The sequence below is a fragment of the Budorcas taxicolor genome, chromosome 2 (genome assembly GCF_023091745.1).
Source record: "Budorcas taxicolor isolate Tak-1 chromosome 2, Takin1.1, whole genome shotgun sequence".
Lineage (NCBI taxonomy): Eukaryota > Metazoa > Chordata > Mammalia > Artiodactyla > Bovidae > Budorcas > Budorcas taxicolor.
In genome coordinates, this window is record NC_068911.1 from 5,263,822 (window position 1) to 5,277,431 (window position 13,610).

The 13,610-nt window shown below is 43.3% G+C and overlaps 1 protein-coding gene across 1 annotated transcript in view; it reads right to left on the reverse strand.

Annotated features, from left to right (window-relative positions):
- The window catches only part of BAIAP2L1 (BAR/IMD domain containing adaptor protein 2 like 1), a 63,933-nt gene extending 55,384 nt beyond the window's left edge, over positions 1-8,549 (reverse strand). Inside the window, exon 1 of the mRNA XM_052635802.1 lies at positions 8,442-8,549. Coding sequence (XP_052491762.1) covers positions 8,442-8,549 — 108 coding nt within the window. The remainder of the gene's footprint in view (positions 1-8,441) is intronic.
- Positions 8,550-13,610: the final 5,061 nt, after the last annotated feature.

Genomic DNA, 13,610 nt, shown 5'->3' on the forward strand with positions numbered 1-13,610 from the left:
GTGAGTAAATCTAGCAAAAGGGTGGATACCTGTGGACTAACTGATGGTCTGAAGAGCCATGTGTTCATGCCCACCTTGAATGGGGAGCAGAAGCCAAGAAAATTAGACAAGAGATGTTTTTGTTTGAACTATTAAGTTAGAACAAAAGTACTCATATTCAAAGATATAAATACACAAAAATGCTTCCTACCAGTCAAATGTGAACAGTCTGTAAGATCTGTCCAGGCTACCAGCTATCAACTTGTATTACAGATCAATTAGCATCATCTGAGTGCCGAAGAACTGATGCTCTCAAATTGTGATGCTGGAGAAGACTCTAGAGAGTCCCTTGGACAGCAAGAAGATCAAATCAGTCAATCCTAAAGAAAATCAACCCTGAATCCTCATTGGAAGGACGGTTGCTGAAGCTGAAGCTTCAATACATTGGCCACCTGATGGGAAGAGCTGACTCATTGGAAAAGACCCTGATGCTGGGAAAAATTGAAGGCAGAAGAGGGGGTGGCAGAGGATGAGATGGTTAGGTAGCATTACAGACTCAATGGACACGAATTTGAGCAAACTCCAGGAGATAGTGGAGGACAGGGAAGCCTGGTATACTGCAGTCCACAGGGTTGCAAAGAGTCAGACACGGCTTAGCAAGTGAACACCAACAGATACTATGTAACATGCCATCCCAATAGCCAGAAACACGAGGGGTGGGGAACATGGCATAAAAACCCCATGGCCTCGAATCCTTGGGCAAATCACATCTATCCTTGCTGAGCCCGTCTCCTCTGTAAGATGGCAAAAACTCATTTTTACCTCATGAGGGGTATGAGCATTCCATGGAATAATAACTAACATTTATGGAACACTTACTGTGCGCTCTTCAGGGCACCTGACTCCTAGTGCCCTGAGTCAACTACAGCAACTAATGTCGCAAGACAGGAGCTCGGAAGTTATTAGTCTTCTCTTCAGAGGGATGAGCACTCCTATTTACTTAGAAGTCTCCAGGCACCACCGCTTCCTCTCAGTAAGGTGAAAACAAATGATCTGGGCTCTCCTGCCTCAAAGTGTTATGTCAGGGTGAGAGAGACCACGAGTACAAAAACCTCCAGAAGCGGTACCAAGAAAACTGGAGGTGTAATTATTATCTGCTCTATCCAGTTGGAAACTCGATTCCTTTTTTCTTTCTGAAATGCATTTTGATGCTCCAGAGTCTATGTTTCAGGCTCTAGGCCTGGCACCTCACTTGGGTTCTCTCTTCAGACCCTAACAATGCAACAGTTATCACCCCCATTTTGCAGATGAGACATGAAAATTTGAGATGTGAAATACAAAAACCTTCCTGAAGGTCCAACAGGTAGCGTCAGACCCGGGCACTAACCTTTGCACTCACCCCTCAGGCCTCCAGATAAGTTCTTTGAGGAGGATTATGCAATAAAGTGAGATAAAAATGCTTTTATGACAAAGATCACTATTTTAGGGTAAGAAATTATGCAAGTTTCTACAATATTTTCTTTGGGGAAGGTTTCTAGTAACCTTACCCCTGATTTGTTGCTGTTGTTTAGTCGCTATGTCATGTCCAACTCTTTGCAACCTCATGAACTGTAGCCCACCAGGCTCCCCTGCCCATGGGATTTCCCAGGCAAGAATACTGGGTGGGTTGCCATTTCCTTCTCCAGGAGATCTTCCCAACCCGGGATAGAACCCACACCTCCTGCATTGGTAGGCAGATTCTTTTACTGCTGAGCCACCAGGGAAACTCCTCTTGATGTTCAGTTCAGTTCAGTCGCTCAGTCGTCTTTGCGACCCCATGAATTGCAGCAGGCCAGGCCTCCCTGTGCATCACCAACTCCCAGAGTTCACCAAAACTCATGTCCATCGAGTCGGTGATGCCATTCAGCCATCTCATCCTCTGTCGTTCCCTTTTCCTCCTGCCCCCAATCCCTCCCAGCATCAGAGTCTTTTCCAATGAGTCAGCTCTTTGCGTGAGGTGGCCAAAGTATTGGAGCTTCAGCTTTAGCATCATTCCTTCCAAAGAACACCTGGGACTGATCTCCTTTAAAATGGACTGGTTGGATCTCCTTGCAGTCCAAGGGACTCTCAAGAGTCTTCTCCAACACCACAGTTCAAAAGCATCAATTCTTTGGCGCTCAGCTTTCTCCACAGTCCAACTCTCACATGCACATATGACTACTGGAAAGAACATAGCCTTGACTAGACGGACCTTTGTTGGCCAAGTAATGTCTCTGCTTTGTAATATGCTATCTAGGTTGGTCATAACTTTCCTTCCAAGGAGTAAGCGTCTTTTAATTTCATGGCTGCAGTCACCATCTGCAGTGATTTTGGAGCCCCCCAAAATAAAGTCTGACACTGTTTCCCCATCTATTTCCCATGAAGTGATGGGACCAGATGCCATGATCTTAGTTTTCTGAATGTTGATGTTAGATGAGTATAATTAGTCTTTTAATAGCTATACAATATGGACAAGTTCTACCCAGACAAACAAATATTTCTGACTTTCTCCTTTTCCTTTCCTTAAAAAAAGGGAAGGCGTAGGGGAGAAAAAGAAGATTCTCCAACTACCTGTAGTCCTTCGGGGAATTAATAACGAACGGTTAACACTGTCATGTTGATTTCATTTGTTGAAAAGGAATTAAAACGTTACAGAACTACATGGCAAAAACCACAAGGTGTTTTAACCACCCCATTCAAGTCTTATATCTTTTTTTCATCCCCACAGGGAACCAATACTTGACTGGAAACTTTCTAACTCATTTTATACACACATTTATTTAGTCAGGATTGGTAATTTTGCTTGAGCATTTAATTAAATAAATAGTATCATATAATAAATTTTACTGTCACATCTTGCTTTTTTTAAAATTCAATGTTATACTTCAGAGACCTGTTAACCTTGATATGTGTTAACTGAGTTTATTCCTATTTAACTTCTTTCTGTATCCCTTTGTGATGGCTAATTTTGTGTGTCTGCTACCGTACCTAGTTAGTCAACTGAATACTAATTTAGGTGTTGCTGTGCAGGACTTCTGAAGATGTGGTTACCAACCAGTAGCCTTTAGGAGATTATCCTCCATAATCTGAGTGGGCTTCACTCAATCCATTGAAAGGCTTTAAGAATAAAACTGAGGTTTCCCTGAGGAAGAAGACATTCTGCTCATGGACTTCCAGCTGCTGGCTTACCCTGTAATTTCAGATTTTCCAGACCCCCACAACCACATAAGCCAATTTTTTGACTTCCTCATCTAAGTGACATTTAGAGGGCTTACAAGCTACTGCTAATACCAACTGTTTGGCAAGAAGCTGTCCATGTCTGTGCACACAGGGAAGAATTTACCAAGAAACAGAATCGCTGGGGCACAGAGTACATGATAGATTTTTCATTTTTGTTTGATATTGTCAAACACTTTCTCCAAAGTGGCTGCAGCACTCTGTGTTCCAACAACCACCACACTATGCTGCCACGATCACCAACACTTGGTGTTATCACACTTTTTTGCCTGATAGGTGAAGAGTACTGTTTAAGTACCATAAACTGTTTCCCTTTTCAGCATTAAAAAAGGACCCAGGACTGAACTATCTAAGCAGGGGAAGAGAGATACAGGTAGTTCCCTGGTGGCTCAGCTGGTAAAGAATCCACCTGCAATGCAGGAGACCTGGGTTTGATCCCTGGGTTGGAATCCCTGGGTTTGATCCCCTGGAGAAGGGAATGGCAACCCACTCTAGTATTCTTGCCTGGAGAATCCCCACGGACATAGGAGCCTGGAGGGCTACAGTCCATGGGGTCGCAAAGGGTCAGACATGACTAAGCATAGAGAACACACAGAGCCCGAGTCTACCAAGGAGGAAAGTCAACAGTGACTTCTGTCCTTTCCACCACAGGGTAGGACCAGGCACCGAGAGCACGGCTATAGCCCCCAATCGAGGGCTGCCGCCACCCCTCCCCACCCCGATCGCTGTGCTCCAGACATAGTGGCCTCTGGGCTGTGCTCTCAACAGGCCAACGCGAGGATCCTGCTCTCTGGCCTGCAGGCTTTTCTCCTGGACACCCGGCCACCTCGGTCTCAGAGATGCTTCCTCGACCTTCCTCCTCCTCCTCTTTCCAGGTCTGTTTCTTGCTTCTCTTTCCTCAAAAGGCTTTCCTCTACCTCACAGGATACCACCTGTGTACTCTGTCTCCCTAGTAAAAACTAAGGAAATGAATTAAGGTCAAGGATCACTGCACTTCCAGCACCAAGCGCAGGCTTGAGCCGTCTAATGCCCAATGTGCTCACAGTGGCAGTTCTTGAATTCTTTTAGAATGATGTACTGAACTGAAGAGCTGTGCGTGCTCCTGGATGAACCAGCTGCACGCAGTGCCTTCAGCTCATCTGATGGGCACACAGACTCAACGACTAGGCGGGCTGATCAGCCACAGCCAGGATCCCCAGAGGGAGGGAATGCACTGCTCGTGGCTTCATTAACCCAACCTGAGGCTCATGGAAGCTGCAAGACTCTGCCCTTTACCTACTAAGTCATAACAAGCTTTGCTGTTGTTTAGTCACTAAGTCTCATCTGACTGGAGTCCATCAGGCTTCTGTCTATGGGACTTCCCAGGCAAGAATACTTGAGTGGGTTGCCATTTCCTCCTCCAGGGGATCTTCCTAATCCAGGGATTGAACCCATGTCTCCTGCATTGATTGGTAGGTGGATTCTTTATCACTGAGCCACCAGGGAAGCCCCATAACAGGCTTACAAAGCCTATAAATGCCATTCTTTCCTTGTGAATTTTGCTTCCCAACTCTACATTTCTCCAAGTTGACATTTAAATTACTTTAAAAATATTTAGGTGATAATATAGTTCTTTAAAAAATATCTTGCTGGCAACAATTCAAATGTCCATTAACTGGTGAACAGGTGAAGAAACATGCTGCTGCTAAGTCGCTTCAGTCGTGTCCAACTCTGTGCGAACCCATAGACGGCAGCCCACCAGGCTCTGCTGTCCCTGGGATTCTCCAGGCAATAGTGCTGGAGTGGGCTGCCATTGCCTTCTCCAATGCATGAAAGGGAAAAAAGAAAGTGAAGTGACTCAGTCGTGTCTGACTCTTAGCGACCCCGTGGACCGCAGCCTACCAGGCTCCTCTGTCCATGGGATTTTCTAGGCAAGAGTACATGATACATCCATAAATGGAATAAAAATGCCATAAAAAGTGAGTAAAGTACAACATGGATAAACTCCATTATCCAAAAGTGAAAGAAGCTGGTCACAAAAGAATACCTATTTTTGTATGATTCCATTCCTATGAAATATCTAGAAAAGACAAAGAAAATATATTAGTGATTGCCCGGGGCTGGGGTTGAGAATGAGAAATGACAGCAAATGGGTACATAGGACCTTTGTGGGATGACGGAAATGTTGTAAATTGGCTTGTGGTAATAACTGCACAATTCTGTAAATTTACTAAAAATTTATTGAATTGTACATTTAAAATGAGTTAATTTTATAGTTTATAAGTTACACTGCAATAAAGATGTTTAAAAAAAAAAAAAACACAAAAAACAGACAGTAACAACAAAAAATCCTTGACACCTCTTCTCAACATCCCAGGCTGCTCAGAGTGTATGTGCACGCTTAATCACTCGGTTCTGTCCGATTCTTTGTGAGCCCGTGGACTGTAGCCCACTTGCCTTCTCTGTCTATGGAATTTTTCAGGCAAGAATACTGGAGTGGGTTGCCATTTCCTTCTCCAGAGGATCTTTCCTGACCCAGGGATTGAACTCACATTTCCTTCATCTCCTACACCGGCAGGCGATTCTTTACCACTGAGCAACCTGGGAAGACTTTTGTCCTTACACCTGGGAAGACTGTAACCTTCATCAAGGCTACAGAGCTGTGATTTCTGACTAGCCTGCTGCCCACTGAAAAGTCGGATGTGCTCAGACGCAGGCTATCTACTGTCTTCTGTGAACACTGGTCCAGGACCAGACGGAACGATGCTCCTGGTCTGAAGAGCACTTAAGCCCATGTAGCTTTAGCAGCAACTTCCGCCACTCAATCAATCCGATCCATTAGCAGAAAAAGAAAACCCAGCCATTTGGAGATGAATCTCCTGCTGGATTAGCGGTTGTCTCTCCAGCTACAATTGAGGAAGGAGGTTGGCAAAGCTTCTCCAGGCAAAAAACATCCTTATTGTGCCCCTCTTGAAGGACAGTTTCCTAGGAGAGGACCCCCACAACCCCGCTTCAGAAACTGACTTAAACATTGTTTTGCCTTCCTTTTTCCCTTCCTTTCTTCATCCATAACCAGGCTTTGGCTTATAGATAATTGTTTCTGCCAAGCTGGTCCTTCATTCAGAGGGGAAAAGGCATGCTAGAAATGATGCCATGAGGTGCCAAGGGTCCCAGGCTCCGCCCCCGCCACATGGCCTCTTCCCAAGAAGCCACTGGGCCAGTGGTTAGTAAAGCACAGGGCCAGCTCTCTGGGCTTAGCCTCTCCTAGAACATTCTGAGAGAGTTCTGAGAACCTGGTAGGTCCTAACCTCCTTAAGAACCAATCAAGTGATGAGAAGCAGAGTGATCTGAACCAAAGGTATGTACTGCTCCCTCTTTAAGGTTCGTTACCTAGAAGCAGTCCCATCTCCAGGATCTTTTATTTCATTGTTTAAAGACACAGAGTTCTGTAACAAAACACCTTCTCTACTCCTTGAGGCCACCAAAACTGCTCTGAAGCCAAGCACAATTAAGCAGAATAAAAAGGTCCCAATACACTGAGGTGAGAAAGAAGTGTGTTCTGTAACTGTTCAAATCTTTTGGACAAAATCAAACCTGTCAAGAAAATGATGTCCCAGGGCTATCCCGCCCAGTAAACTGCTGCACTAGGTTTCCATGGTTGTTCTTTTAAGAAAATCGTGGAGGGAGAATCATGTTATAGGCAATCAGTGTTCACGATCCTCTGGTAACATAATTTGGGAAAAAAAACCAACAGCCTGAACCCTATTGAACACTATGAAGTTTCATTTTACTTTACCAGACAGAAGTTTCACATCTGTCTGTGAGTGGAATCATCTGAAACCACTTTTCCTTGTGGTTTTAAGTGTAGATGATTATACTGGGTCCAAGGTCCAGCCAGTACTGTGACTCCATACAGCTGCATGAATTTCAGGGCAGCACCGAGAGCAAGCAATCCCAGCTTGCCAACTGCCAGTGTTATCGGACGTGGAAGCAATGCCTGGCCCATACTGGCTTCTATCAGCAAGGGGATCCAGGGACACCGCACCAGAATTTAAGCAACTTTTGGACCTTTAACTTCAAAGGAAGTAATACCTGAGCGTCAGAAGTTAAAAAAGAATTCTTGAAATTCCAGCTATGATAATACTAGTACCCATTTTTGCTTGGTTCCTAGAGGTCCATGTTCTTATTTGAAGGAAGGGAAATAATCCTTCCTATAGCCACAGTGCCAGGACAACTACTACATAACTTTCAGTCAGAATCTGGAGATCGCCTTCTTTTCTGGTACTCATGTGGTGGGGGGGGGGGGGGGGGGGGCAGGGGGGAGATCAATCTATCATGGCAATGACAGACAGATACTAGATAATGTGGACTTATGGGTCACTTCACTTTGCCTGGGAAATCCTACTGACAGAGGGCCTGACAGGCTACAGTACACGCGGTGGCAAAGACTGGACATAGCTGAACGACTGACACACTTTCAGGGGCTTTCCAAGTGATGCTAGTGGTAATGAACCTGCTTGCCAAAGCAGGAGACATAAGAGATGTGGGTTTGATCCCTGGGTCGGAAAGAGCCCCTGGAGGAGGAAATGGCAACACACGCCAGTATTCTTGCCTGGAGAACCCCACGGATAGAGGAGCGTTGGGCTACAGTCCATGGGGTCACAAAGAGCTGGACAGAACTGGAGCGACTTAACACATACACAACTTTGTAAAGTCCTCATGTTTGGGCCTGTGAAACAACAATAGCCTTGTTCAGTCCTTACGACCCACATACAGTGAGCCTGGCCCTACGCTCGACATACAGGACCCAAAGGTGATTGAAGGAAGAGCTCCCTTAGACCTTGAAAATGCAGAGTCTAAGGGAGATGGGTATGAAAAAAATACCCAGGCAATCTAGATTGACATAGTAAAAATAAGAAATGCAAATATCTTTAATATAACTTGAATACCACTTATAAGTATATGACTTTACCAAGATAGATGGTATTTATTAAGGAAACAGTGACTGATTAATTACTAGGTTTAAAATAGCTGTCAACAGACACATACTTTGCAGGCTATAGGGTGCGCTAGACCATAAGTGTTCCTGTCTGCCCAGTTATTAATTTAAAAAGGTGTGTCATGGAGTTAAAAGCAATGAAACTACAGGAAGAATGTCTTGTGTGCTAAGTTGTGTTTGTTCAGAAAGTCCCCAGGTATTGATATGTAACGAGCAACAGGAACTTTACCAGACCAAAGTCCAGTTGACTCCTGAACAATGAGAGGGTTAGGGGCACCCGTTCGCTCAATGGTTGAAAATGTGAGCACAGTCGGCCCTCTATATCCACAGATTCCATCAATACAGCATTACTGATTTTACTACTGAGAAAAATCCAAGTATAAGTGAACGTGAGAAAATTCAAACCCGTGTTGTTCAATGGTCAGTGGTAAATTACTGATTTCAAATATCCAGTGATATTCCTTTTTTAGTTCATTAGTTCTTTCCAAACACCACTCTTACATGATACCTGGAACAATTCTAACAAACGTCCCTCAATCAGAGCCCATGAGACGGGTCATTCTGCTTTGCATTAAAATCCAAGCCCTTGCAATCAGAAATATAGTTCAAAAACTCAAAATAATGTAAAAATAGCTTGCTTGTTTTAAATATAGTTCTGTTGCTGGTAAGGGGAATCAAAACTTCTGAAACTTTTGCTATGTTTTGTTTCTCACCTACTCCTCCCATACAGCCAACTTTACAAAGACTGCTTACAAACTACCTAAGGAACTCCTCTTGAACTTAACTTGCTCATACATCCCTCTTTTCCTCCTTTCTCCCAAACTAGGACAAAGTAAACAAGTCCGAAGAACAGAACTGGTTAAAGTAGGCCACCTCCAGGACTGCAAGTGCAGAAGGCGCGAGGAGGCGGAACTGATGACCCTGCGCAGGCTGAGGCGCAAGGGAAGGGCACTGCTGTCCTGTCATAAACTATAAACTCAGAGCAGCACAGGCTCTGTTTCTTCCCCAGGGTGGTTCCCATGGGTGACCTCTGTGCTTGGCACAGCCTGGTGCACAAGAAGAGAGCTGCTGAAGGAATGAATGTAGGCGGGAAGCTGGCGCATCCCTAACAGTCGCTTGGAACATGGTAGCTGGGATTGTCAGTGCAACTGCAGTTCCACCCACCACGGAGCAGGTGAGGGTTTCGTTTCAACTGTGTGATGAGTACACAGCTTCTGTGTTTACCCAACAAATATTTTTAAGTTCTTACTGTGCCATCAGCACAATGAGAGATTTCAAAAAATCCTCAAGGAGTGTAGAGCTCATTGACCAAGAGAAAAATTTGTGCCATTAACACTATTCTTTTATCCACTTATGTGTTGGTCACTCTGCTAGATGCTGAGGATAAGCAGTAAACAAGACAGATGAAAATCAACTCATGTAGGGTGGCTATGGGCTGCTGCTGCTAAGTCGATTCAGTCGTGTCCGACTCTGTGCGGGGATTCTCCAGGCAAGAACACTGGAGTGGGTTCTTCTCCAGTGCATGAAAGCAAAAAGTGAAAGTGAAGTCGCTCAGTCGTGTCCAACTCTTAGCAACCCCATGGACTGTAGCCCACCAGGCTCCTCTGTCCATGGGACTTTCCAGGCAGTGGGGTGCCATTGCCTTCTCCGGCTATGGGCTAGCAAACAAAAAATACTACTGCTCGCAGTTAACACACTGTCCTAACAACTTTTGTATCCATATAATCGACACAACAATCATATGAGGTGGGTGAAAACTGAAGGCAAGGTCAAACGGAGGAATACATCATCGAGTACATACAGGACTCTGGGGTAACAAAAGATGGGTCGGCTTGCTGAAGAAGCTGTCAGTCTTAGCGGCGCAACAGTGGGACTGAATGTCATGTAAGAACGAGTATTTTGTATGTTTAAAGTGTCTGTGCATTTAGAAATAGACTGTACCGTCAGACATGGTTGTGTCTGGCACTCCAAGTGTAAGATGAAGCCATGGAAAAAATAAACCATTTGGTCCATTAAAACCATTAAAGTTTTAATTGTTTTTTAATTGTAGCACTTAAATATAAAGAATTATCATTGTGATTTTCCTGATTTTCTTCCATCCTTTGAACTTCTGTGGCCAGAAAGGGATTGGCTAGCTTAGGCCTCAGGCATCTGCATCCAACAGGTGGCCAGGGTGGTCTCTGGTCCCCCTCTCCCCTCAGACAGGGGCTTCCCTCCCTGTGACGCAGGAGGGGCCACTCTGTCCAGAAGATGGAAAGGAAGCACCCAGGGGTGGCTTGTAGCTGGACTCATTAGCTGAGACCTGTCCTGACCTCCAGCCCCAGTCTTTCACCTGTTTATTACAGGCACTATGTTATCATCTGAACTTCTATCTCTTCTAACGCTGGCAGGTTGTTAATCCCACTTTTGTACCTTTTCTTACTGGCACACATCTTCTTCCTGCATTTGTACTGTTCACGGATACAGCTGCGCCCTGAAGGGGATCAGCTGCTTGCTTGCAACATCAGGGATAAGAGTTTGAAAAGATGTAAGAACTAGAATTTTTCTAGTTGTTGAATTTTTCTTCCGCTGCATTCATAGTTTCAGGTTACTAAAAGTTAAACATGTGCCCCCCATAAGGAAAAATTAAGAGAAAATGGTAAGATTCAAAATTAGGTTTACCCTTAGAAAGTTTGCAAAAGAGAGGAAGTGACACATTTTAGGTTAGTTTTTAAAATTTTTTATCCATTAATATGGAGTAGATTTATCAATTTCTAGGGTTTTTTTTTAGCTTAAATATTATAAACATAATCCACTGACATAAAATATAAACACTCCAGAAGGCAGAGTGTAAGACAGACATAAAAGCCCCTCTTTCTCTAACCTAGAGTTAACCATAGCTATCCTTTCGTATTTTAGTGAAGGAATTACTACTGTTTAGGGACTTTTAACCTCCAAAGAACCACACAAATAAAACCATTTTAAGCAACAAACCCAAGGGCACCCTCACTCACCAGCTGTTCCTTCTCAGCACATAGCTCTGGAAGGCTATGAGCAATCCCTTACATCTCCGAGGAGTGCTTTTTTTTAAAAAAAAAAAAAAGTTTGCTCCCTGGATGGGGAACACATTCTCGTGATATTTTTCATTTACTTTCGAAGGAGAGAGAAACCACATTTCATCTCATTTCCACAAGTCTCACCTTTATCCACAAAGATTTGAGTTATAACCAGAACACAGTCCTTAAAATAATGATAAACCAGAAAGACAGACTCAATGTCTGGAAAACGTAAAGAGAATGATAAAATCAAGGCTGAGGAAAGTTAAGAACAAAAGTATACAGGCCTCAAGGGCTGCAGAGCCATAATTACTGCAGACGTATCAAGTACAAAGTTTATAGGGGAAATTACACCCGACTGCCAGACATGAAATCTCGGGTGTTTTCCCAGCCAATGTCCACAAACTACCCTGTTATAGGTTTTATACATGTTTTACTATTTTTTTAAAAAACTCCCTATGGGATATATACATATCATATCTATATATATGATATATATATATAAAGGAAGCCATTTTAAAACATCTACTTAATTGGTTGAGGTTCAGGAAAAGTACATTCTCACACAATCAGATTACAGCACGGCCTGGGGTGTGTTTCCTGGAGGGTGTTTTGTAATGTATAGCAAATATGTTGACTACCCCTCCCCGGGAACTCCTGCAGGGGATTTAGCTTAAGGAAAAGATCCCAGATTTGTGTAAGTTTCACCTACAATGGTGTTCACAGCAGTACTTTTATTTTTTTATTTTTATTTTTTATAGTTTATTTTTTTAATTTTAAAATCTTTAATTCTTACATGTGTTCCCAAACATGAACCCCCCTCCCACCTCCCTCCCCATAACATCTCTGTGGGTCATCCCCATGCACCAGCCCCAAGCATGCTGTATCCTGCATCAGACATAGACTGGCGATTCAATTCTTACATGATAGTATACATGATAGAATGCCATTCTCCCAAATCATCCCACCCTCTCCCTCTCCCTCTGAGTCCAAAAGTCCGTTATACACAGCTGTGTCTTTTTTCCTGTCTTGCATACAGGGTCGTCATTGCCATCTTTCTAAATTCCATATATATGTGTTAGTATACAGTATTGGTGTTTTTCTTTCTGGCTTACTTCACTTTGTATAATCGGCTCCAGTTCCATCCATCTCATCAGAACTGATTCAAATGAATTCTTTTTAATGGCTGAGTAATACTCCATTGTGTATATGTACCACAGCTTTCTTATCCATTCATCTGCTGATGGACATCTAGGTTGTTTCCATATCCTGGCTATTATAAACAGTGCTGCGATGAACATTGGGGTACATGTGTCTCTTTCATTTCTGGTTTCCTCGGTGTGTATGCCCAGCAGTGGGATTGCTGGGTCATAAGGGAGTTCTATTTGCAATTTTTTAAGGAATCTCCACACTGTTCTCCATAGTGGCTGTACTAGTTTGCATTCCCACCAACAGTGTAGGAGGGTTCCCTTTTCTCCACACCCTCTCCAGCATTTATTGCTTGCAGATTTTTGGATTGCAGCCATTCTAACTGGTGTGAAGTGGTACCTCATTGTGGTTTTGATTTGCATTTCTCTGATAATGAGTGATGTTGAGCATCTTTTCATGTGTTTGTTAGCCATCCGTATGTCTTCTTTGGAGAAATGTCAATGGAACAAAATAGAAAGCCCAGAGATAAATCCACACACCTATGGACACCTTATCTTTGACAAAGGAGGCAAGAATATACAATGGAGTAAAGACAATCTCTTTAACAAGTGGTGCTGGGAAAACTGGTCAACCACTTGTAAAAGAATGAAACTAGATCACTTTCTAACACCGCACACAAAAATAAACTCAAAATGGATTAAAGATCTAAATGTAAGACCAGAAACTATAAAACTCCTAGAGGAGAACATAGGCAAAACACTCTCAGACATAAATCACAGCAGGATCCTCTATGATCCACCTCCCAGAATTCTGGAAATAAAAGCAAAAATAAACAAATGGGATCTAATTAAAATTAAAAGCTTCTGCACAACAAAGGAAAATATAAGCAAGGTAAAAAGACAGCCTTCTGAATGGGAGAAAATAATAGCAAATGAAGCAACTGACAAACAACTAATCTCAAAAATATACAAGCAACTTATGCAGCTCAATTCCAGAAAAATAAATGACCCAATCAAAAAATGGGCCAAAGAACTAAATACACAGCAGTACTTTAATAGCAAGGTACTGGCAACGACCTATCGTCCAAAAAGAGGCGGGTGGATGAATAAATTCTGACGAAGAATGGAGAGTCCTCCAAAAGGTGAAGCACACAATACTGACTGACATGGAAAGATGCACTGAAAAATATCTGAAAGAGTGACAGTACGAGTTAG